This window comes from Chelon labrosus, assembly GCF_963514085.1.
Source record: "Chelon labrosus genome assembly, chromosome: 3".
In the NCBI taxonomy this organism is placed as follows: Eukaryota; Metazoa; Chordata; class Actinopteri; order Mugiliformes; family Mugilidae; genus Chelon; species Chelon labrosus.
This window is the reverse complement of record NC_140339.1, coordinates 30,445,415-30,471,072: the sequence shown is the minus strand read 5'-3', so window position 1 is coordinate 30,471,072 and position 25,658 is coordinate 30,445,415. Positions and strand designations below refer to the sequence as shown.

The window sequence follows — 25,658 nt, the reverse complement described above, 5'->3', positions numbered from 1 at the left end:
GCACCGTAGGTACTTTGAGGAAAGGAATTTCAATCCTGTTATGTGTTGCACATGTCAGAATTGACAATAAAGCTGACTTTGACTTTGACTTTGACTTTGAAATCATGGAATCAATTTATAGACCAAACTGTATTCTAACCTATTGACTCATCAAAGTAGCCACATTTTGTAGATATAACAGCTGAACACACTTGTGGCATTCTTTCTACAATAGAAATCAAATATTCTTCAGAAAGTTCTTCCCAAGTCTGTTGCAGAAGTTCCCATAAATGTGTGGCACTTGTAGGTTGCTTGGCTTTCACTCTTCTGTCCAGTTCATCCCAAACCAGCTCGATGGGCTTTAAGTCTGGAGACTGTGCTGGCCACTCCATGTTTTCAAGCTTACCATCTTGTTCTTTTTTCCTGAGGTAGTTCTGGCATAGCTTGGACTTGTGTTTTGGGTCATTATCTTGCTGTAGGATGAACCTCTGACCAACTAGGCGCATACCAGAGGGTATTGCGTGGCGCTGCAGAATGCTGTGGTAGCTGTTTTGGTTCAGGGTGCCTCTCGCTCTGTACAAGTCACCGACCCTGGATCTAGCAAAACAGCCCCAGACCATCACACTTCCTCCTCCATGTTTGACAGTTGATGTCACACACTGTGGAACCATCCTCTCGCCTACTCGACAGCGTACAAAGATCCTGCGTGATGAACCGAAGATTTGAAATTTTGATTCATCAGTCCATAATACCTTCTTCCAGTCTTCAGTAGTCCAATGGTGGTGTTTCATGGCCCAGATGAGCCTCTTTGTCTTATTCTGACATCTTAGCAATGGCTTTCTTGCTGCAACTCGTCCTGTCAAACCTGCAGCTCGAAGTCTTCTCTCCACAGTTGAAACTGAGACTTTGCTATAATAGACCACTATTAAGCTGTGCTTGAAGCTGTTGTCCTGTGAGCCGCCTATCACGCAAGCTGTTAACTCTCAGAAACTTGTCCTCTGATTCAGTTGTGGCTTTGGGTCTGCCAGACCTCTTCCTGTCAGAGTTTCCCTGCCTTTTGATGGTGAAGAAAACTGTACTCACTGACACCTTGACTTTCTTTGCAATTTCCCTGTAGGAAAGACCTACATTTTTAAGTGTTATGATGGTCTGTCTCTCTTCCATTGTTAATTGCCTTTTTCTCATCATTTTTGTAGCAACACACTACTTTCTGCAGTACAATACTGTTCACCTGATGCTCATGAGGGTCTGGTACCACAGTGTGTTCCAACACTGCTTCTATGCAGACAGAGGGGGTTGTAAGTAACCAAGAAAAGTTGGAACACCTGTAGGAACTAGTAGCACCAGCTTTCAAGGCTGATTCAACTTTCATTGCTGCAGAACAGCTTTAAATTGTTAACCCACTTCGTGTTCCCTGAAAGAGGCCTTTTTGTATAATTCTGAAATGTACATTATTTTTCAGTTTTGGGTAACCAAACCTTTTTTTTTAACCTCTGGCTGTTCAGTACTTACCTTTGTACCATTTCAAGCTATTCATTGGACTTGCACGACTTGAATTGCAATAAATAACTGGAAAAATTAGGGTGTTCTTAAACTTTTGACCGGTAGTGTACATGAACAATGCATACCGGCTGAGTTGGAATTTATATCATTGTACTACTGATTGAATTGATTTATTTAAACTCGAAAAATCATTGAGGGCTTAGCCCTCATTTACAATGATGTCGAGTAAACACACATATAACACATATACAATATCATGAAAACTAGTAATTAAAAACAAGGGCATGAAAATACAAAATGATCTTTAAGCATGACTTTAAAATTATCAAGAGAAACAAATGAATCAAGTTTAAGGCTGAGTTGCAGGGTATTCCAAGATGAGGGAGCACAATAACTAAAAGCAGTTTTACCAAGCTCAGTGCGCACATGTGGAACTTGCAGCAATAAGCTGCTATTCCGAGTTTGGTAGGGGTTGGAATACCCAGCTAAAAGGGAAGAAATATACATAGGGAGCTTTCCGGTTAAGGCCTTATAAATAAGCAAAAAGAAATGCATATCCCTTCTATGAGATAAGGAAGGCCACCCAACTTTTTCATATAAACTGCAATGATGAGTACTGTAAGCATCATCTGTGATAAACCTAAGAGCTGAATGATAAACAGTGTCAAGAGCTTTAAGAGTAGTGACAGAGATTAAAAGGAAATCAGATTCCACCAAATAAACACGTAATCATTGAGCAGTAGCATGAAAGGATCAGCACACACACACAGACACACGCCATTATCCCGTCTCTTTTCTCCATCTATGCCTTATCTGGATGAACTTAATGAACTCAATGATTAAGTTCTGTAATTAATTTTCACAACAAAGATCAGGCATTAGCCTGAGGGATGCATATTTCTCCCCCACCGAATCAACAACATAAAAAACTAACTAAAGTAAAACAAAAAGGTTAAAATGTAATTGAGTGTGTTGGTGCATGTCAGAGGCGGTTTTCAACTGATTGCAACATTGATTTGGTCAACTGAGAGTTTTGGCAAAGCTGCAAAAGGCTGCTTACTGTTGTATGACTCCTGAGCTGTTGGCTTCCTCTCAGTGATCCATCCAGGTCTCTGTCTTCCTCTTTCTTTAAGACACTCAGTCAGTCCTCCATGCAATGGACTCCTAGGAGCATCTGCTTGAAAGCATTAGAGAGGATTTTTTGTGAAAGTTAGGTTAATTCAAGTGTCAAGATGGATCAGTCTTTAAATCTAACCTGTGAAATATGCCATGACAGGAGACCATTATCTCCTGGGTGTGTATTTATAAAATTTACATCATCCTTGGCTTAATATATAAATTTTAATGGCAAGCAATGTACGTGTAGTGCCACAAGACTTACAGTGGTATAGTGGTTCAAAATTTATGCAGTAGCACAGATGTTGCTTTTTTCGTGAAATGTTTAAACAAAAGCTTGGATATAACCAATAAACTGACTTTATGGCGAGATTGTTTGTGAAGTACAGCATTGCACCATTAGAGAATTAAAGATCAAGAAACATTCTAATTATGTCTTCAAATCGGATAGTTTGCCCAATCTATCCCAAAGATACTTAATTTAGGATAATAGTTAAAAAATAATCCACAATGTTAGGCCATTGCTGTGTATTTGCTATATATACCTTTAAAAGATAATCGGTTATCAAAATGATCCAGCTGATTAGTTGTCAGTTTGTTCATATAATAGATTAATTAAACTGATTGTTCAGTCAAGTTTCAAAAAGTGTAAACACATACAAGCCCGCATTAGCTATTGTTACCATATCAGGCTTGTTGTAATCATAAGCCTAAGCCCATTTGAATCTATAATGACTACTCTGTCTGCATCTGTAATGCAGAAGTAGAGTTAATTTAGGGAGTTAGGACAAAAGAGTCATGCATAAATTCAGCTGCACAGACAGCCTCTGTAATTTTGCTATCAAACTGCAGGCATAAATGCACAAGGAGGCTGCAGTTCTTCCTGCCATTCAGGTGAGATAAATACAAGCAATTATCTAATGATCTTTCAAATAGCTTCCTCAGACCACAAGTGGAAGTCGTTTGATCAATGTGACCTATGTAGTCTTAGGAAAACAACATAATAAAGAAACACAGCACCTTACCTTACCTGACTTACTTATTGATCTGCAGAGAAGTGCTGGGCTTACAGAGTATGAGCTGAAATTACTCAAATGCTGCAACAACACTTTGCAAATGGAGCAAATGATTGGCAAATCAGTAAGCCTCAAGCAGGACTGGCCCTGCGGTTTTTGAGGCAGAAAGACTGCAGTGACAAAATATGAACCGTGATCAACACCTAATGGAAGTACCTTGTTTTCAGGGGAAAATGAATGGGCCTCCTTGCCAGCGTGACAGTGGTATATATTTTTAAAAGAGGCACAGACACAGTTACTATACCTGCATTTTGAATGTGTATGCTCATGTGAGCAGGCGGTGAGTCATTGATGAGCCACAGAGAAAGAGAACATCTTTTAGTCAGCAGTCAGTTAAAAGGCAAGGGCAGTAGGTTGGAATTTATGCTATCTTACTGTACTATACTATACTAACTAACTGTGTAATTGTTTATGGTATGATTTATGCCATAGAATTATATCATAATACTAATAATTTATGGGTTTTAACAATTTCTTGAATGGTTAAAAGTCATCAACAGAATTCTAAAAACATGTCCCTAGTCCACTGATTTAGGAGCGAGTAATGGGCATTCACCTTTACAACTGGTTTGTTGTGCTCAGGGATAGTAAAGTTGGCCAGCAAAGGCAAGAATGTGAGGGCTGTTTGAGAAGCCCTGCCTATAGTGTCTTGTTTCACTCTAGGAATATCACAGGAAAAGGAAGCTAGTTTGCACCACTACCTCCATGCACCATGTTCTCACTTTGTCACTTTGAAAGTTGCAGTATTCTGTGGTAGAAGGTGTTATGGGGGAAGGATGGGTTGGGGGTGGGGGGTCAGAAGTCTGTGATGATTGTGGAAAATTTTCTGTGTCTTTCTGTACGCCATGGAAGCTTTATGATGGTTACCAGAAATTTTTCGGTTGGTTTATCTGGGTTTATCTGGCCTGGTGGTAGCTGTGCATCCTGTGGCTTTGGATGCTGCCAATTTACATCTTTGTATCTGTTCCAACTGAGTTGAGAGACTGAGACCTGTTCCAAATAGTTCTCAGTTTTACTACTGTTGGAGCACAACTGAGAACCACTTACATGGGGTTTAAAGCATAGCCTCTCGTGGCTTGTGCAGTTGTAAACATTTGAAGAAATTCTCTTTGGTCACAGTGTGCAACACAACCACTGGCCCTGCCATTGCTCAGCAAACTGAACAAAGTCATGACATGCCATGCCAACATGGTCTGTCAAAACCGCTGTGTTCATTTTTGCCAAAACTGAATTTTAGATTCAAACATCCATTCATTATAAATACATTTGAATATGCTCTAATAAGCGTATAATGTGTAGAGCGGGATTTAAACTTGTATGGTAAACTTGGTTGGTATGTCAATGGCTTGGCAAGTTTGTTTTAATAATTTTTTTGTCTTTGTATGAGCACCTAAGGGGTAAACATGAATCAAATGCAACAGATTTTTAAAACCGTTGTTCAATGTCTCATTTTCACCTTTAAATCTGTGTCCGGACATGTGTCCACCTGCAGAGAAGTGTAACTAAGGTATCGATTGTGTTGTTGTCTGTGTGTGTTTTATCAGATATCGGACATTCGTCTCAGAGGACGCCGGCCCCAACACACTCGTTGCCACAGTGCTGGCAAAGGACCCTGATGGAGATGGGATCACGTACAAAATCACCACAGGAAACGAGGAGGGCAACTTTGTCATAGACAATCAAAAAGGTTAGACATGTTGGATTATTATTTTTTTTAATCTGTCCTTCAGTGGTTCAGGATACTACAAGACCATACAATGTTTGAAGGACAGTTTATAAAGATAAAACGACATACTTGTACCCTATGTATACAATAGTGCTTTATTTAGTACTTTTAAGCCTGGGTGCCAGAACAACTTCCCCACCTACAAATTAACTGTGGTGAAATGTTAGTCTGGAACCCCTCCGTTGGGATCTGATTATACTCTAGCAAAGGTCTACTGGGCTACTTAAATTGTTTGGGTGGGCTTCGTGGGAAGAGTAAGAAAAACATAGTCATGCATGTCACGAGTGCTGGAAGATCTAGAGTCCGCTATTATGTCTGTTGTAAAAGATATCCGCAGTGAACTAACTTGAAAGCACGGACCAATAAGAGCGATGAAGACATTTGTCAAGAATGCTTTATGTTGCATACTTTGTTGCTCTGATTGGTTGTAAGATTATCCGATTGCATGTTATCAGTCATGTGTTGATAAGAATTTAAGACTTTTAAGACTCATTTTAATTATTTAAGACTCCTATTCTGATAAGAAGCTAAGTATTCTGTAAGCCCAAGCAGACCCCTGAGTAGAAATTTACTTACCCTTTAATGTAAAATTATGCATTTTGTCAAGCATGCCCAGGAGTGTCTTGAAAATAATTTCATTGTATGTGTACAGTATAGTTTTATGTTCTTCATCATAGCCACCGGTCTGTGCCTCACCTGCTTTCCTCTTACTGAGAGAAGCTTCGTAAAGAATATTAAAATCTCGACAGGTCATGTCTTCAAGATGTTAGAATAATCAGTCAAAGTGTGAAGACTGTTTCCACTGTGTCTTTGTAACAAAATACCATCCGAGATCTATAGTCACACATCTCCGCTTCCTGTGAGGCAGGAGAAGCAATGCCAGGAGCAATGTGAAATAGGAACCTCATTTAATGACACAGTGTGTGTTTGTGTGCCACAGCGGTGGCAGTTTCACAGTGGTTCGACCCTTTTGTAAATTGCAACCCAATCTGAATTAGCCTATCTCATTGAGGGGGTAATACGATGACTTTTACAAATTCAATTACTTAAAACTTCAAGGCACAATTTTCTCTGTTCACTATCAATGACATTCACTGTTAGATGATAGTGACGGTCATTTTATCAGGCTTAGAAAGGACTTGTAGCTATACCTTGATCCCATCTGCTATTAGATGTGTGCAGACTTTCTCTGACATTTATATTATGTTGCTCTGTGTGCATTTTATGACATTGACCAACGGTTTGCCCGTCACTACTCATTTACCTCTTCGTTATTAGTTAGCTCCTCAGAGTGACCAGCTTTGTACCAAAGTTTAGCATAGAGGCGAAGCTAAATGTCTACCTATATGGCAATTTGGTAGATTTTGGTAGATTCCATGCGTGTTTTCCCTCAAATTGGATGTCACTGCTATCTATTTGTTAGGATTTGGTACACAATGATTAATTTCGCCATGTATCTGGTAATCCATAGGATTAATATAATTGGTGCTCAGTGGACTAAATCATGTTCTTGTCAGATAATCCTGAGTACCGGGCTGCTCAACCAGCTAATAGGCCTATTCACAGCACACATTTGTACTTACCATAGCATAATAGCAAACCAGCATATCGTAATATGAGGGCCTTTATCTGTTAACTGAAGCAGTTAAATGGAATTCCGATATTTTTTATTTTATTATTGTCACCTGTGCTTTACTGTAACATGTCAAAAGTTTTCAGATAAAAGGATTTGGCTTTGTTTTATGTTTGCATTACCTCTAGTTGCAAAACTCCATAAATCTCTTAGGGCTTTAAGTTGTATCTCTGAAAAATCGATATGCATGTGCATATCTTTGTATTTTCTTAAATTACATCACAAATTCATGCAAAACCCGATAACCCATGTCTGATGATCTGATAATGTTCCACAGAACTTCTTGTGATGTCAGTTTGTTTGCCTTTCACAGTCTTCAAGTGCTCTATAAATGTTCAGTGAGGTGTCTGTGGAGGGAAGTTTGTTAAAATCAACACTGCTTGATCTTTGGTCTTAAAGTATTTCTTTAAAGCTCTGAGGTGTGTTTCCGCAGTGCGAAGCATGTCTCATGTTGAACAGAGTGCTGCTTGTCCGGGATCAGAGTCAAACTCTATGGTAGCAAAACTGACTTGAACATTCTCAACGGCATGTTTCGCTGTGGGTTTGATACGCTACATTATCACTCCCTCCTTTGTTTGTCTCCTTCCATGCAACCTGCCCTACAAATATCAAACTTAACTTGGATGCATCAGTAAATAGAAGTTACTGTATTTCCATTATACACTATGAAAAGCTTGTTTACCTCTTGAGATGTGGTTCAAAGATGCCACTCGTCCTCAAAGACTCTATGACACATCATTCTTTTGAAAGGACATCTGCTGACTGAAGTTTTGATTTCTCTTATATACAACAGCTGAAAATGGCAACATCTACTGAAACAAGGTTCTGAGTAGATCCTGAGTTGCTGCTGATGTTTGATTTTTGCTTGATACATTTTTTTATTTTGTATTTATATTCCTACCTTCTTACCAATTGGTTACTTTACAGTCAAACTGACATCCACTACCCCCTTGTTCACATACACATTCATGCATTAGTGCAATTAGAATAAAACACAAATAGATCACTTTGCTTAGCTATTAATAGTGCAAAATCGTTTTACTTGCCATAACTCCTTGTGCTATAAAACCCTCAAACTTCCTGATTTCTTCCTGGTTCATATGAAACCATGACAGATTATGGATGTTGTTTCAAACATCTGAAACAACATCAACAACATGTATACTTTAATAGATATAGTCTATCCGATAATACATAGTACCCAAACTGGAAGGGTTTGGATCGATTGTCAACATTTAATCCCTTAACAACTCCTTTAATTTCTGCCTAAAATGCCCAAAAAAGGCATACCCAAAGTAAATTTAAAGCTGTTCTTGAACCATTTGGAGAACAGGCGTGGTTTTCTGAAATTTCTCTTCGGAATCTGTCTAACTGCCTCTGGCACTGAGCAATAGGAGGTTGAATACACTGAAAAAGAAGGATTTAATGTCCGTCTAATTCTTTTTCAATAATATTTGCCTTCAAAATGACTGTAGCTTGGTGGTGTGGACTGGTGTGGAACCGCTTGAAATCTTACCTAGTCCCATTTCAAATAACCAATCAGTCATGATCTTGGACTCTAATGAAAGGTTACACTTACACGCCTAGTGTTTTGGTGGCACGTTGAGTGCCGCAGTATCGTAAGCGCACATGGCTGGTCGCTTTGGGAAGAAACACCACCTGTCAACCTGCGTGTCGTTGTTTTCAGAAATTCATTAGCTATCCAATGCACTTCTCACCAGTAAAGTGCGCTGCAATTGGCTCGAGCTACATACAAATGAATAAGAGCAAGAACCTTTTGCACACCAGCCACTCGGTAGCTATTGTGAAACTGTAGACATGGTAAACAGTCGTCTATTGGGTCAAAAGAGGTGTCAATCAAAAGTTCAGAGATTAGAGCTGTTTTGATATTATGGTGTGGCAAACACATGCTAGCTAACTGACGTTATAGGGAAAACATCCGCTTGGAAAACAACAAAAATTTTAGAAAGTTTGCTACAGCGTATATTGTACCATTATACATCAGACTATTTTACTGGAGCACATTTACTGGACCCATGGCAATGTAACAGTAACAGTGAGGCTCAATAGATGAGTTGTATACATGTTTGTGTTTGTGACTGGTCTGACATAACTGAATCTGCAGTTATTATGTATTCCAGAAATGGTGGGCATCTTTCTAATCTCAAGAAATTAAGCTTTACAACAATGTATAACATGTGTTGATGCATAGACAAGGGGCCGAGTTTAGACGTGGTTTAGTTTGCGAAAGTAGTGGACGGGCTGTTGGAATGGCAACGGGTTAAACAGTCAGTAAGGTAAAACAGTCAGTATAAATGTAACACTTTTTTCTGCAGCGCAAATCTGACTTGCTTTGACTGTGCTGCAGTACAAGCCCTTATTAAGCACACCTTTAGTATTAATGGATTTGCAGTAAATCAACTGGGAACCAGTCCACACACACAGGGAGGCGAGCCTAATGCAGATGCACACAAAGCTACTTTGTCTGCACCAAAGTGTGTGAGCCAAACTGTGACTTTAATGCTTGTAATATGATCCAATATCTTGTTTCAAAGAGGCCAATATTTGGTCATTAAAAGTATTTTATGATTCTTATAATGGAAGGCGAGCACATTGGATTCCGCCCACCCTCTTCAACCCATCTCATTCTCCCTCTGCTACTGATGAAAATCGTTTATTACCTCTTCTTCCCTCTTGTTGCCAGCTCCCCCTCTCCCTACCCATCCTGAATGTCCAACAATCATTCAAGTGATTGTTTTCCTCCCTTCCGGCAGGAACAGCTCTCCTGGCCTCCCTCTCCATGTTAATTTGCCTGTAACTCACCCCAAGAATACAGTGTGTTTCCCTGAGATTTAAGGCGCCCATTAGAATCTGAGCAGGCCGGTCAATATGATGATCACACTCTTCCTATTAAAACCCATAAATACAGAAACGCCCGCTCCGTTGGATGGGAGGAAGTATTTACTGACGGCTAAGGGGAAGTGCTGCCACCAGTAACACACTTCTGTCATTTCTTTTTTCTCTCAGCTAAGTTATATGGCATTTTAAGAAATAGTATTTCTTTGAGAGGAAAACAGTAGGTGAGTTTGTTTTCAAAGAAGACTAGGTAACCAGTGATTAGTTAGAATTTACTGTCCTGCTGTCTTGTTTATTTTTCGATTGTTCAGTCTCTTCTTCTGAACTTCTTGCCTTGTATCTACTGTGTTGGGTCTTATGTGCTGACCTGCGTGTTATCCCAGCTTTATGTAACAAACCCACATTGTTTTGCCCTCATTCCTCTCTCTGCTTCCCTCTGGCAAATCTATTCTTATTCTCTTTCTTTCCATAACTATTCCACTTCTTCTTTCAAACCTACTCTTCGCTTCTCCCTCTGTCCCACCCAGCTGAAGTCTGCAGTTTGCTTTACATGGTATTGACTGGAGGAAGAACTTACTCTGTCCCTGTCCTCTAACCCTCTGCCCCGCTTTGTCCTCTGTCTACTATGTTGTCTCTCACCCATCCCTTGCTTCAACCTTCCATTTCCCACTTCCTGGCTTCCTTCATGTGAAGTGATGGCTGGTCACTGACACCCTAAGGAAACATCTTCCCCTTCCTCTTAAATAATTAACACTTAAATGTACATAAAATGTAATTTGTAGAGCACACAAACATGCAGGTTTGTTATATACAAGATTACTAACAAAGATATAACATACAGTATATAATATGGACTCTCCCAGTAAGCAGAACAATAGTTGTGCTTAAAGAAATATGGACTCATTAGCACTTAGTCACGAACATAGGCAAGCATACATGTAAGAACATACATCTGAACATCTATATTTATGATATGTGTATGTATGTATAAATGTACACATATGCATGCCAACAAATGCACCCAGTCACACACACACATATACACAGCCCTAACCCATACTACGGGGACACATATCACATAGATTAGAACAGACACTCGCTGTATGCTTTGTTCTTGGAATGTCCTAAAACCTTTTCCATGTCCCATTTTCAACCACTTACCCAGCATGTGTTGCTCTCATCTAAGGCTTTTAGGCCCTATTAGATGTTTATGCCAACCAGAGGCGGAGTAAAGCAAGGATCAGACTGCAGGGCGCCTCCGGTGCTCCCTATATACGTAACACAGTGAGCCGTCCATAGCCTCTCTCTGTGTCTGCCTGCTGCCTTTACTGAACTGGTCACATTTATCTGGCCTTCTGTCTCGATTCATTAAGCATGAGTGCACTCCGCAGCACAGTTGGAGCAGCGTGGGTGGAGAGAGAGAAGGGTGTGCTAATGCTTACACTCTTAATGCATCCTGGTGTGGGTATGCTTATTTTTATTTATTTTTTTCCCACATTCTTATTGATTCTCTCTGGACTAACTAACTTTGTGATATTAGTTTTCCCTCACCCAACCTCACACAAACACGATTTAACTCATTTATGGCTTGATGCCCTGTTTAGGTTTGGAGATAAATGATGCTAAAATTTTACACAGGTGTTCAGAGTCCCCAGAGGATGAATCCCAATGACTTTGGTGGATGCCCAGTTGAACTATGCTTGCCAGGGGAAATATGTTATTATCTGATAAATTGTCACCCTTAGTTGTACTACTGAAAGAATTTACATTTAAATTGAGAGTTGCTTTTTTTGTGACCAGTTTCTGTCAACCCCAGTAGGTTGTTCTTTTTGTAGGAAACAATCGTTCTATTTTTAGTCTCATTGTACCTCACGCTTAAAAAGAAAAATCTCTCCTAAGCCCATTCTACAATGCAACCCCCATCAGCCCCAGTCACGCACCATACAATGGCCTATTTGGGTTTGTATAATGGGAAATTCTGAGCAAACCATCTAGGCTACTCTGAGCAAATTGTGTTGGAAGGTGGGAGGTTTGGACTGAGTACATCAAGCTGCTGAAATAGCCAAACGTCAGCTTAGAGTTAGCAACACTACCATGGAAGAACTGCCCATAATTAAAAGCCTCCATCAACGAAGGAACAGAGTGAATTGCATATGCGGCCTTAGTAATGGACCTTCTGTTAAATGAATGTTTATGTAATGCTACTGATTTCCTGAATGGATTTAATTGTACAGGGTTCCAACTTGATTTAATTCTATATAGATTAATTTAGAAATATTTCAGTTTGGAGACCAAACTTACCTTGTTAGTGGTTCCAGAGAGTTGTTGTATTCAGTAATGTCTTCCCTCTAGTTGCCATATCTTGCACATGGCTTTTCTTTTGTGCAGCTCTTCTCTGTTGCCATTTTAAATCCAATAAGCCTTCAGGTCTGGCAGTGGTCTCAGGGTTGTAATGTACAGTATGTCATGTTTTGGATCTCCAGTCTCGCAAGACTACGGTGAGATTTTCTAACAAGCGAATGCAAAAAATAGTATGTACTGAAAAAAATGATCCAAAGATTTTGTGAACAGACATTGGATCTTTATTTTTGAATCAGAAAATTCATTTCTTTAAACCCAACCCTAATGTAGGTGGTGAGTAGATCAGGTAATCTATAAACGTTTGAGCAGCTGAGCCAGATGGCACTATGGCACATTGCTCCTTTATGCAACGTGTTCTGTTCAGCTGGTTATGGCACCGCGTGTGGTTTTCTGAGGCGAATTTAATAGAACAGCAGGAACAGCAAGCTGTAGCAAATATTGATTGGTGTGTGGCCTGGAGTTGAACACCCCGACAATAAACTACCATTTAGGTCTCAAGCTTTGGCTTGGTTAGTTTTTTCTGTGATTTTTAGAAAAAAACTTTTCCACATTTGGATTTTTTGTGAACATTATACATTATGCAGTTCACTAGCAACCACCCCTGAGATGAGAACAAAACCAACATGTGGTTAGGACTTGTACAGCCAGGGTTTTTTTTTTGTGTGACCTTTTCAAAGTGTACTTACTTGGCCCTGGGAATAACATTCCAAAGTCAAGGTACAGTTATACTTTCTGTTAAATAATGTAACTCATCACACAACACCCATATAATCTAATGTGAACTATTCCTCCAAGGAGTTTATGAATCCTGTCCTGGTTTTGATTTGCTTCCTTTTTGTGTCTTAGTGGCACGGTTAAAAGGATCACAAAGTTCAGCTCAGTAGTGTTATATCCAACTAAAATATGATGTCCTTAACATTTGCTTTTGCAAGGCACCCCCTCTGGTATATCTGCATATAGAGTGCACACGGGCTTTAGTCTGACCTAAAAAAAATAAATAAAAAAACTCACCGCTGGACCTTTTTGTTCCCTTCATCAAGCTCTGCAGCTATAGTGTTTATATGCATTAATGTATATTTTATTGTGTACGTGTGTGAGTATGTGTTTCTGTTTGACACAATGTATGTTACATGTCTTCCTGTGGGCACAGCCTCCTCTTTTTACACCTCTACGGCTCTAAAATTGAATAATTTTTCTTTGCTTTCCTGTATATTTTTATCTTTTTCCCATACACACAAGAGCGCATGCACGCGCACACGAATACACACACACCTACATGTTCCCCTCACCATGAACAGCAGAGCCAGGCAACCAGCCATTGTGACAAACACCTCGAGGCAGACACCCCCTCTATGGCAGTCCTCCATCTCTTGTGCAATAACACACTCAAAGACAAATAGAAGGGACATACTGTACATGCAGTTCAAAAAATATGAGCTTGTATGGCATTAAGTTAAGCAGAAAAGAATGTTTTCACTTTTTTATATTGGTTTCTTACATTATCATTCATCTGAAAGAGTTGTTTACAAATCATTTAATGTAAATCGTAATTCCTCGTGTCATACTGGAGCAGCTGCTATGAATACACAAATACACAAAACAAGATAAAAACTAACAATCATTCATCATCTGACTTTCATCTGTCTCATCACTCTCCTTGGTCTGGTAAACAGAAATGGAAGGATAAATTGTACACAAACATACGTGGCTATGATAAGTGTACATATTATTCCAATTCCAGGATCTCTTGTGAAATAGCAATCAAATGAACACATGACAGTGATAGCACCTGCCCCTGCCTCCGAAGATAAGGAGGATGTAATAAGTGTGTCCACACTTAAAGCCCACACACACTTGCACATAAACACACGCACACAAAGTAAACAGAGCACCAAAGGGTGAGATGAATACAGAGTGGAGGAGAGTCATTCAAAGCAGAGAGTGGGATGCAGATGAGACGCCTACACCAGACTGAAAGAGAGAGTCAGTAAGAGAAAAAGAGAAAGAGGATGAAATAAAAATGCCAGAACGACAGTACTAAAAGGAAGTACCACTCAATTTAACTATTTATATATTGTGTGGCCTTAATTGATTAAAAATGTCTTGGCTTAATGCCCACCAATAGTCCTATGGAAAACTACCTTCCTTCACATGAATGGTTTGTCTGGGTTTGCCTTTTTTCTTCATACTAACAAAGGACATGGTGCTGTGGATTGTTTTTAACTTTGTTCCCTTAATGTAATCATATTGATTATTGCATCACTTCAGCTTATTGATTTCCCACCTCCACCTTACCGAGATGGCAGATTGCAACCAGCATTCAGTTGACTCCAAACCCCAAAGCCCCTTATTTATTTGGCATTCCTTTCTGTCTAAAAGGTTCATTTTCGTTTTTTTCATGGACTTGTCTAAAAGTAATCCATCACCCAAAAGCTTAGGTTTCAGACTCTACAGCACCCTCATCAAGGACAGACACTAGAGCTCACATGCACTGGGCGTTACCCCAGCAGTTCTTCAGCAAGCTTGCTTACTATTTTTGTACTGTGAATTATGCACAGCTGCTCAAATGGGGTCCCGTAATAAAAACAAAGAGATGGTAATCAACATAATAAGTCCACTTAAAGAAAGCTTTTTGGCTACTGTACTATGTCATCTCCTCTTAACAAGTTTACCTCCATTCACATTTGCAGAATTTATCTGTGTCTCTCACATAACCTCTGTGAGGTCTAAATGGTACCAGGTATTGAATAGATAAGTGTTAAGCCAGAGAAGCGTCATTACTACTATCTTGATATCTCCCACTGATGCAAATACAGTGGACAATATGGCTTCCACTGAAAGAACAATAACATGCAACATGCCAAGACATCCTCATGTATAGAAAATTTAACAGGCTGATGCACTGTCAAAACTACACATATGATAGAACTGGTCAGTACCTGAATCACCTGGGTTAGAGATTCAAATGTTCTTACTGAATCAGGAATCAGTTTCTATTAACCCGTATCCTGTGAGTCCTTTGGCTGGCTGCTGCTAAGTACACAAGTCAAGTTAGCGGACCGGAAACCCAACACACTCAGACTTTGCATCACTCCAGTCAGTGAATCTAAGTAATAAGTTAAATGACTCAAGTGAACCCGATCACTTTAGTGAGTAACTCTACGACTATCCACCACTCATATACCTTATGACTGTTTACAAAAACAACTTAGCCTACGCTTGTGTCTGCATTTGGATGTATAGGGCATTGTGGTGGCATAAATCAAGGCCAGGACTTTCTCCCAGGAGGCTGGGATTTGTGGCCTTGTTTTTATATAGTGCTTTTCTACCTATTGGTACTCAAAGCACTTTACAGTCACAGACACATCTACCCATTTGCTCACACAAGCACACACACATTCACACACCAGTGCCACGCAATGGAAGCAACTGGGTTTGTGGACAACCTGCTCTACCTACTGAGCCACAGCTGCCCACTGGACCACTGTTTTCTAATGCCGTGCCTTGTGTACCATGTTTGACAGTTATAATTTCACGTATGTTGACTTATTTATCTGTTTTATGTTTATTTCATTTTCAGTTGCAGTTGGTTAGGCAGCCAAACTACTACACACCAAAACTACTTAGGATTAGAATTAGATTATACATAAAGGCTAAACATATAGACAGCAAATACTGACTAATGCTTTATCAACACAAACTGGCGGAAAATGTGTTAACCACTGTCATTGTTGTGTTTATTTACAGGTTTGATCCGGCTGCGCTCCAGCCCACCACCTCGACTCCAGGGCGTTGAATATGTCCTTAATGTTACAGCCACGGATGACAATGCCTCAGGTGGACCTCAAGCATTGTCATCCACTGCCCAAGTCATAGTTGGAGTGGACGATGTGAATAACAACAAGCCGGTATTTGAAAAGGTAAGATGGGCAATCACACGTTCGCTTTATTAAATGTTTTGCTCATTATCCACTCATATTTGAAAAGGTGAGAGCATCTGCTTTCCTGGTCACCATGAATTTTTTTTTTTTTCTTCCTTTGGCGCCTCCAGCCCGATTCACATCGGACTTCTCTGGTGTATTCATCATGTGGAGTAGTATTAGCCGATTCGTTCACTTTTTCCCGTTTTGTAAAATGACAAATATATCGAAAGAAATGCACAACGTTTACGCCCATATATATATATTTGTACTATCAAATTAAAACTATAATTTATCCGGTTTTACATGGTTTATCAGCGTCAAACTAAAACTGGGAGAAAGTTGACAGCAGTGCTACAAGTGACCTAGTTTTTCATTATGGCACTTTGAAAACGTCACATGATCTGACTCGTAAGGGTTAATATAGCTCAGTCTCACTCTATGTTTTTTTAATGATTTTTTTTTTTTTACTTCCTTTGTCTATCTCATGTTAATTGTATCTATGACTATACTGTATCCCTGTCTTTCTCTGTTTTCTCAAATTATTAGCCTCTATCTCTCCTCTCTGGAGGACCGATTAGCGAGCTTGACCCTCATCTCAGCTCTCTCATCTCACTCCTACATCATCTTGGTCTTTTAATTAAAGCTTTAAGGGATGTTGGAGAATTCCCGACCTACCCACTCTAGAAGAACTACGTCTCCACCTGCTTTTTTCTAGCCATGTCTCAATTTTAAATGAGGTGACTTTTCAAGCCCCCTGAGGTGTTACGAGCCAAGATTAGGAGCCAGAGCTTGCTGAGTAAACCACACTTTCCCTCTCTCCAGAGGGAAAGTGTGTGCCAAGTGTTTCCCTTTCTGCTTCATCTCCTAGCAGGAAGAAACAGAGGGACAGGCATCAAGAGAGCCAAGAGAAAAGGGAGACGAAGAGAGGACTTTCTGGTTCACAGTTTCCATGTGCTCTGTATGCTCCATTGTTTCTCTCAGGAATCTTCCGCTGGCATTATACTCCAAGTCTATAATTCATTCTTTTCTCTCTGCTGGCGGGATGCTGATTGCAACAGTCAAACAATTCCCAGAGAACAACATGTCCATACTACAAAGAAAAGACAGAGAACTGTCGGAAAAAATAAATAAATGAAGGCGCCAAAATACTAATAGATTTGAATGTATGTTGTGATCGCTCTAATTGGGGTCTGTGTACAAATAGGAACTACTTTTTTGCAAAGTTTGCAATGTTTTGTTTTTTCATCTGAGAGATCAGCGTGTCAGTTAGAGTTCTGGGGTGGTAACATTTCAGTAGCGTTGGCTTAGCTATAGAAGATTAATAAAAAATATATGAACAAAGCAAAACACAGTGATATATGGAAAAGAAATCACCAGACAAACGGGGCTATCTGTGTGACAAAAATAATAAAAGGAAGTACTTAGGCATCAAAGTAAAAAGATGCTTCAGTGTTGCTTTCTCAGTAAAGACATCCGAGTTTAGTCAGCCTTTTCTCTGTCTCTGGGAGCCAGTAGCAGGACACTGGAGCAGAAAGACCCTTTTATGTTTTGATGCACAGTCTCAAAACACACTGTAGCCTCTCTGGAACTCAGGGCTGGATCACTGGACCTAAACAGTAGACACAAAGACATAAAGAGGCAGTGATACAGAGAGCCAAGAGCTCTCAAATATAACAAGATGATTCATTTCCCAGTAGCTTAAATTTCACAGACAAACTGATAACATTGATTTATTTCCCTTAGATAGACCTGCTGTGATGTGCTTCATGTACTTACATTTTGTATTTCTGGTAGTAAAAGTATCAAGGATGGGCATTTGTGTAGAAACATCCCACAAGAAAACCTAGGGCAGCTCAATGGCAAAAATCCAGAACAACATGAAAAAAAAAAAGCATCCAACAAACTTTCAGCACTTGTTACTTAAAATAAGAACAAACCTATTTCTATCCCAGTGTTTTTCCATCTACCCATTCCACCCTACTACTGGGTCGTAATGGCAGCAGGCTAAGTAATAGACTCAAGATGTCCACATCCTCGAGGTCCTCCAGGAGTATCCCATGGTGTTCTTCCACTTTTCTCACCACAGCTGTCTCTTTTTAATATTAAAGAGCAGCTGTTCAAGGACGAACTAATTCAATCTGCAGTATTGTTTCTAGTCTTGATACCAGTACTAAAGTTGCTGGCTTAATGTCATTACAGAATCTCATATTTATTCTATCAGTTATATCCAATCATACATGGCCAATGACTTGTCCAAATCTTACCCTAAGCAATCCTTGTGAGCTTTTATGCTGTGAGGTTCCAGAATTTAAGTTGGGCGTAGGGGAGAGCATCAGTATTGGATTAGTATTCTTCCAATCATCTTGTATAGGTTTTTAGGTGATGAACTAACAGTGGAACACAGTTGGAGTGATCCCTACGATTTTCCAAATTTCTTCACTATTTGCCTACAGGAAGAACCCAGCAACACTGGAAAGTTGCTCTGACGGCTACATCTGCAGTGTTCACCTTTATGTGTTTACAAAAAACTCAGGACCATGGTGGAGGGTATGGACTTAAATCCATAGGTCACTTTGAGGTGTCCTCCATACTTGGTTCCATCTGAGGCGTGACAGTTGGGGGTAATGTCTGTATTATAGTAGGCTTGGCCATCTATCAACATCACATTCTATCTTATGCTCACTAGAGGGCAAGAATGCAATAGTCAAACTGTAGTGAAATACCACGGTGCTGACGGTCCTCCCTACTGCTCATGGCACCTCTTTGGATTTAGAGATGTTGTTTTTACTATCCCTTTGGAACACATAGCATTTACTTTGACCCTTCTGATTAATTACATGCCTGCATCCAAGCCTTATTACCTTCCCCAAGCTCTCTCTGTAATATATGAAAGGAAAAAAAAAAAAAAAGAAGCACTGGATGCACAAGCGAGAGGAGTTTCTGGTGGCTACATATGAAAGGCCAAACTGAAGAGAACTTGAAGATTTATAAAAAGCTCCCCAATCATTAATTAGGTGTCAAAATAAGGCGTCAACTAGTACTACTGAGTGATTGTTTTACCTTCTCTTGTGTCCGTGGCACGTTGGCATAAAGGCTTTAGTGAAAAGACAGAAAGAGCTGATGGAGACAGAATGAGAAAGAAAATGGAGCTGGAGTAGAAATACCATAGCGGCTGAAACAGAGTAGTAAGCGCTGAAGTGAGGATGATGAAGCTCTTTTTTTGTGAGCAACTACCTTGCATCCAACGAAAAAAATGTAACCACTGAATTAATAGATCAAGTATCTGTGGGATGATCCACATAGGCCCCTCCCCTCAACCCATAGGACCCAAAGGTCCCCATTAACAACATTCTGTTGCCAGACACCACAGGAAACACCCTCAGAAGGCCCATGTCCATTCTCTGATGAGACTCAACTGTTTTGGAGGCACAAGGGAGAACTACACAATATTAGGAAGGTGGTCATAATGTTATGCCTTATCAATGTACTGTATCAAGTCAGAGTCATTTGCTCAACCCTCATACTGTTGTCATATGAATTAAATTAATTGATTCAAAATGTAAACTGCTATGTAAGCATGGCAGTGACATATGTTAATATGGTACATGGCTTTGCTTTTATATAGCGCTTTTCTACCTATTGGTACTCAAAGCACTTTACAGTCACAGACACATCTACCCATTCGCTCACACAAACACACACACATCAGTGCCACGCACTGGGAGCAACTGGGGGTTCAGTGTCTTATTCAAGGACACTTCGGCATGTGGCACATTTTGGGGATCGAACCGCTAACCCTCTGGTTCATGGACAACCCGCTTTACACACTGAGCCACAGCTGTTTAGGAATGTTAATGCTGCTTTACCAAAAGCATGATGATATTTTGAGGACCTACTTTAGTTTTTATGTATGATACAAGTAGCCAGACATAGAGAGACTCATTTCAGAATTTGAATGTGGATTTTATTATGGGCTTGTTTCTATGAATACAGAGAAAACTAGTACCTCTTCACACAACTGCGCTTACAACCAGTCAGAGCAAAAGAATTCTGTGATGTATGCTCAGGGGCAAATACCTTAATTGTCCTTTTAAGTTATTTCACTGTCAATTTCTTTTACAACAGGTGTAATAGCAGACATTTTGTTGTAAGCATAATTTACTCAACAGTGCTGCGTCACTGTTTCTCACCACATAAAGTCCACCCAAGTGATGTGATTGGCCTGGCAAATCTTCACCGGGCTTATTGAACTTTAAACCGAGTGACAGAAATTTTGCAGCAGTTAATCAAAATATGCCTTTTCTACAAAAACAACTGAAGATATTTTCTGGTACACTGCTGAAGACTTCCTGTAAAAACGCATGCACATGCCTAATAGCCCTAACATCCCTCTGCCAACACTTTAAACAAGCAAAAGTGGAAAATAAATAAATAAAAAAAGTGCAGAACACAAGCTTTTCACTCTATACTTTCCATATTTCCTCATTATTTTCCCTGTTTAACTTTTTGTCTATCCAGTGTATAATACTTAAAGTAATCTTTAATCTGTCCTTTCAACATAAATAACATTTTCCCTCCCACACACTTCTGCTTACTGTTCGGATAGAATAGAGTATTGATCTAAGTTTCTTCAACTCTTACACTGCTGGTATTCTCTTCCTCCCACCTGTAACCTCTGCTGCTCTCATTCTCCTTAGTGTCAGCAGTACAGAGAGAGCACATCAGTCCTCGAGAACCAGCCAGCAGGGACGTTTGTTCTGCAGGTTCATGCTGTGGATGCTGACGAGGGCTCCAATGGCAGAGTCACATATGGCTTCATGCACAAAGACTCCACTGTGCCTGCATTCAGTATACACCCGGAAACCGGTACTGAAACACATACTTTTATGCTTTTATCACAGTGGAGATCCTTATCCAGGGTTAATTCCTTTCAGCATATCTGTCGTGCTTGATGCAATGCAACAAGGCACGGTGACAGCAAGTTTATCTAAATCATGTTGCAACCTAACTCACTGCGTCATCTGAATTTTAAAAATGACTTCAAAGCAAAATATTATTAGTGACATCAGTTGAAAGGCTGTAAACTGCACCAGCGAACCTGTGCATTTTTAATTTTAGTCAAGTCATAGCTTTGGATGTAATACAGTATACCTTTGAGTTCGATGTCAACAGCAATTTTCGATAAATACTGTAAATGTCATCCCTAAAATCATTTCTAAAATTATTAAAGAGAATTCTTTTTGATGATAACTACTTTTGATAACTCTTCTGTATTATTTTCCTCATCTTCTCTACTGTGTTAAAAGTTTTGGTTTGAAGCAAACAGAGGAAATCATTTTATTTCTTGATCTCTCCAGGAGTGATTGTCACAGCCAGGAAATTTGACCGTGAACGCCAGCGGGAGTATGCTGTGACAGTGACTGCCACTGACCAGGCAGCTGAACCACTGATTGGCATTTGTCAGCTCAACATCCTCATCCTGGACCAGAACGACAACAGTCCCAAGTTCGAGAACATCCGATATGAGTGTAAGTAGATATTACTATTAGATTAGATTAGATCAGATCTTCACTTTTGCCAAAAATATGATGAAAGGGAAAATTTGTGAAAAATCTTTTTCTTCTTTTTTTCAGTTTTTGGTGTCGCAAAATGTTTTGTCTTTTTAACTGTGTTTGATGTGGTTCTTCATTATTTGAAGCTTATCGTGTTTTCTTGCATATACACTGTACAGCCACCACCATAAAACTGTCTGCCCACAATACTGTGTAGGTCTCCCTCGTGCCTTGGGGGAATCAACACAGGCCTTCTAAGGATGTCCTGTGGTGTCTGGTATAAGTACGTTGATTGTGGGACCCTTTGGGTCCTATGGGTTGAAGGGACGAGCCTCTGCAGATCTGGCTTGTTTCCACACTTCCTGCAAATATTCGATCTGCTTGGAATGTTGGGAGTTTGGAGGCTGGGTCAACACCTTGAGTTCACATTTTTTTGAGCCGTTCGTGAGCAATTTTTGTGGTGTGGCAGGCAGCATTGTATTACAGGGGATGACTGCTGTGTCATTGCTTGCCTGCTCAGCAACAACATTTATGTGGGTGGTACATGTCAAAGTAACTTCCACATGAATGCCAGGAGCAAAGATTTCCCAGGATATCATTACATTGTTGTTCAATGTTATCAATATTATTCAGTTTACCTGTCAGTGGTGTTGTGGCTGATTGTTGTCACATGTATTTCTTTCTTAGCCTATGTTCTGTTTTCGTTCGGCAGTTTTGCAAAAATGTGACATGTCAAAGTGGTGTGGATTTATTTATTTGGTTTGTTTTTCTTAAATTGCATTAAAGTGAGCTCATTAGGACTGATGAATACTATACATTAAGGGCTTATAGAACCATTGAAGTGTTGGGGACTAATTCTTCATTCTCCCTTAGACTTCCTTCGTGAGGATACCATGATTGGAACCAGTTTCTTGAGGGTGGCAGCTCACGATGATGACTTTGGCACCAACGCAGCAATCACATACTCCATGTCCAGCGAACACCCGGAGTACCTCAGGGTCAACCCGCTGACAGGCTGGGTGTATGTCAACCAGCCCATCTCACAGGTGCACAGACAAACAGACATTTTGCTACTTGCTATTTCAGAAGGTTAAGTCACACAGTCTGCAATGCATGTGGCTATAAATGTTTGAATAATCCATGTAATTCTTCATATTTTCTTTTTTTGTGCAAAGATGATTGGATGTACTTAGCTAATCAGGCTTCTGGGTCACTCCAGAGCTCCACTGGCACAGAAGCTCTTGAAGGAAATTGTGTAATTTCTTAATTCTACTCAAGAATTCACGAGAGGCTAGCAATGAACATTAGATTGCCACTCAGTAACATGCCACTTCTCCAAGTATATGGCTAGAAATGCATTTGAACATCTCCTTACAGGCAGTGAGGGTGCAGAAGTCTGTGCTAATCGTGGTGGGAATGTGAACAAGCAATAGAAGATATTACCATGTGGTCTAGTTTTTGTCACTGTGAAAAAAGTCCTTTATGTCAGATATTTGCCATTTTATCGGTTTTGTAATGGTAAATAATGAGAACAAAATGGTAAAATGTTGAAATGAATGTCTTCCAACAGTCTCTGTGAAAAAATATTATTTCCCATATGAGTTTTGCCCCTTTTTGCTGACCTAGTCCATAATCTATCTAATCTAATCTAAACTTGTGTCATGATGTTTTTCCTTATTTTCATCATCAGTATACTGCATGTCAGTTAACCCACAGCAGGAGTACAAACTCTCGGTTAGGTTCTTTTCTTTAGTTGCCAGAGCAGGTACTTTTCCCTGATTGCAGTGGACGAAGCTAATTGCTCTTGCACGGGCAATGACACTCCACAGTCAGCCATGTCCTTCAATCAATACACTTATATTTAAGTGTGTTTGTGTTTACCCGCATGCAGCCTACAGTGAATGTCTTCCTCCACAGAAGTGAAGAAAATGAATTGTTTGCTGAAATCAGTGTGATTTAGATTCACAGTGTTCTTCAGTCTTTGAAGAAGCTACAGTGGCCTCTGGGTCAGACTAATCGCCAACATGAAAACAAACCATCAAGCCATCTCCACTCCTTTTCCCTTTTGTGTCACAGAGGACCTACATCACCAGGGAAATTGTAGCTACGGACGGGGGGAACAGGAGCAGTTCAGTGGAGCTGGCTGTCACTATCACCAATGTGAAGAACCAGCCTCCAAAGTGGGAAAACGACAGCTACAGCGTGGTCATACCAGAGAACACTGTCAGAGACACACCCATTGTGGTATGTTGGTCTGGGGGTATGGTAACAAAATATTTGTACATTTTTAACATATAGAATTTGGCAACGCATTGCCATGTTGTGCTAAATATCACCTGACAAACAAGGGGCCAGAAGATTATTGGGAGATTGGAAGGTTTGAGCCACCTCAAAAAATGTGTTACCCTGAATGTGATCACGGCTTGTGCTGCACAAGAGAGCTTAAAGTTTGACTCCTGAATAAAAGAAGTTCAGAGTGCTTAATTATAGGCAAAGCAATGCAATTGACCAAAAGTTTAAAAACAATAAAATAAAAATGAATTAAAATAGATTTTTTTTCTGAATATAATAATTTAAAATGCAAATACAGTAGAGCTGAATTGCAGAAATACAACGCTTTGTTCCAAATTCACTTCATTCACAATAAATAGGTTGTGTGAAAACTATTCACTATAGGAATGCAGCCATGGGTTCACAGTTTTATAGTACCTAAAATATTTTCAGTTATGTTGCATTGATATAGTGATATATTGTTTTGGACGAATAAGCATTTAGCATTAAATATGAATAGCATCCTTTTCCCTCCATGTAGAATTCTACTGGGCAATGTGGAAGTCAAACTTTTTGGCAGCATTTTGTAAATAAATAATATCAGTATTGAAAAATGTTTCCAATTACCAGCAAACCAGTTCCTGCCAAAGGCCTTTGGCTACAGTCTGAATAGTCTTAAAAGTATTTGGTCACTACGTTTCACTAAAACTTTTTTCACTTTTTTTTCCCCATAGTAACACAAATATGGAATAGGTCAGGATAACCAACAAACAAACCACATTCTTTTAAATGTAATATTTAAAACAGTAAGTAGTATGTTCATATTTACGTGAAATCCAACCCAAAAATAATAATGTTTGACATCCTGGAATGGAGCTAAATCGTATTAGCCTGGCGTTTAGTTACCAAACTCACATTCTGGTAAGAATGTGAGTTTGGTAACACTTCCCCTGGGATATCATTATGGGGTGTGTTTCAACTGATGGAGAGAAAATAAAACACCTCTGCACGCAATTGGATAGTCCTACAATCATCCAGTGTAACAAAGTATGTGACAATTAGCAATTAATGTATTCCCCACAAAAGCTTAAATCACTGTTAATTGTGTGATTTGCCAGCACATACAGTTTCCAATGGAGCACTTCCAGACCAACTTTCCGCCACAAAAAATGTGTAGACAGGGAAGTAGTCCTGGCTTCTGGACTAAAAGCACTGCAAAATTTACAGCTCTTTTCTGGCAACAGATGTTTGATGCATGTTACTGTTCATCACCAAGTATCCAAACGGTAGACTGTAAAAAAAAAAGACGGATGATGGAACAGCTCCTGTTGGGACAGACGGAAGTGAAGCCTAAGCAAATAGAGCTCCCCCTGGTGTCTGGCTGCAGTATAGGTCATAAACTCCACCTCCTCAATGTTAGTGGATGAGACTTGGGCCAAACTAAAACACTAAAATACATTGTCCATTTTTAGTTGATTATTTGATGCTATAGAAAAGGGTATATGCTATAGAAAAAGGATGTGACATCATGGTGACTACCAGTTGCCATGCCAACCGCCTCTGTGAAGCGGTCCATAGGACTGTGAGGGTTGGAAAAAACAAATAAATAATACAGTGTACATTTCTTTGTAACTTGTGGAGGCAGTGCAGACTGCAGTATTA

At 39.7% G+C, this 25,658-nt stretch overlaps 1 protein-coding gene across 1 annotated transcript in view; it reads left to right on the top strand.

Moving 5' to 3' along the window:
- The window catches only part of LOC311485741 (neural-cadherin), a gene marked incomplete at both ends in the record, with an annotated part of 265,222 nt that overhangs the window by 113,716 nt on the left and 125,848 nt on the right, over positions 1–25,658 (top strand). The window contains 6 exons of the mRNA XM_084541334.1: positions 5,219–5,361; positions 15,998–16,170; positions 20,871–21,039; positions 21,531–21,701; positions 22,599–22,771; positions 23,802–23,969. Of these exons, the coding sequence (XP_084397460.1) occupies positions 5,219–5,361; positions 15,998–16,170; positions 20,871–21,039; positions 21,531–21,701; positions 22,599–22,771; positions 23,802–23,969 (997 nt within the window). The remainder of the gene's footprint in view (positions 1–5,218; positions 5,362–15,997; positions 16,171–20,870; positions 21,040–21,530; positions 21,702–22,598; positions 22,772–23,801; positions 23,970–25,658) is intronic.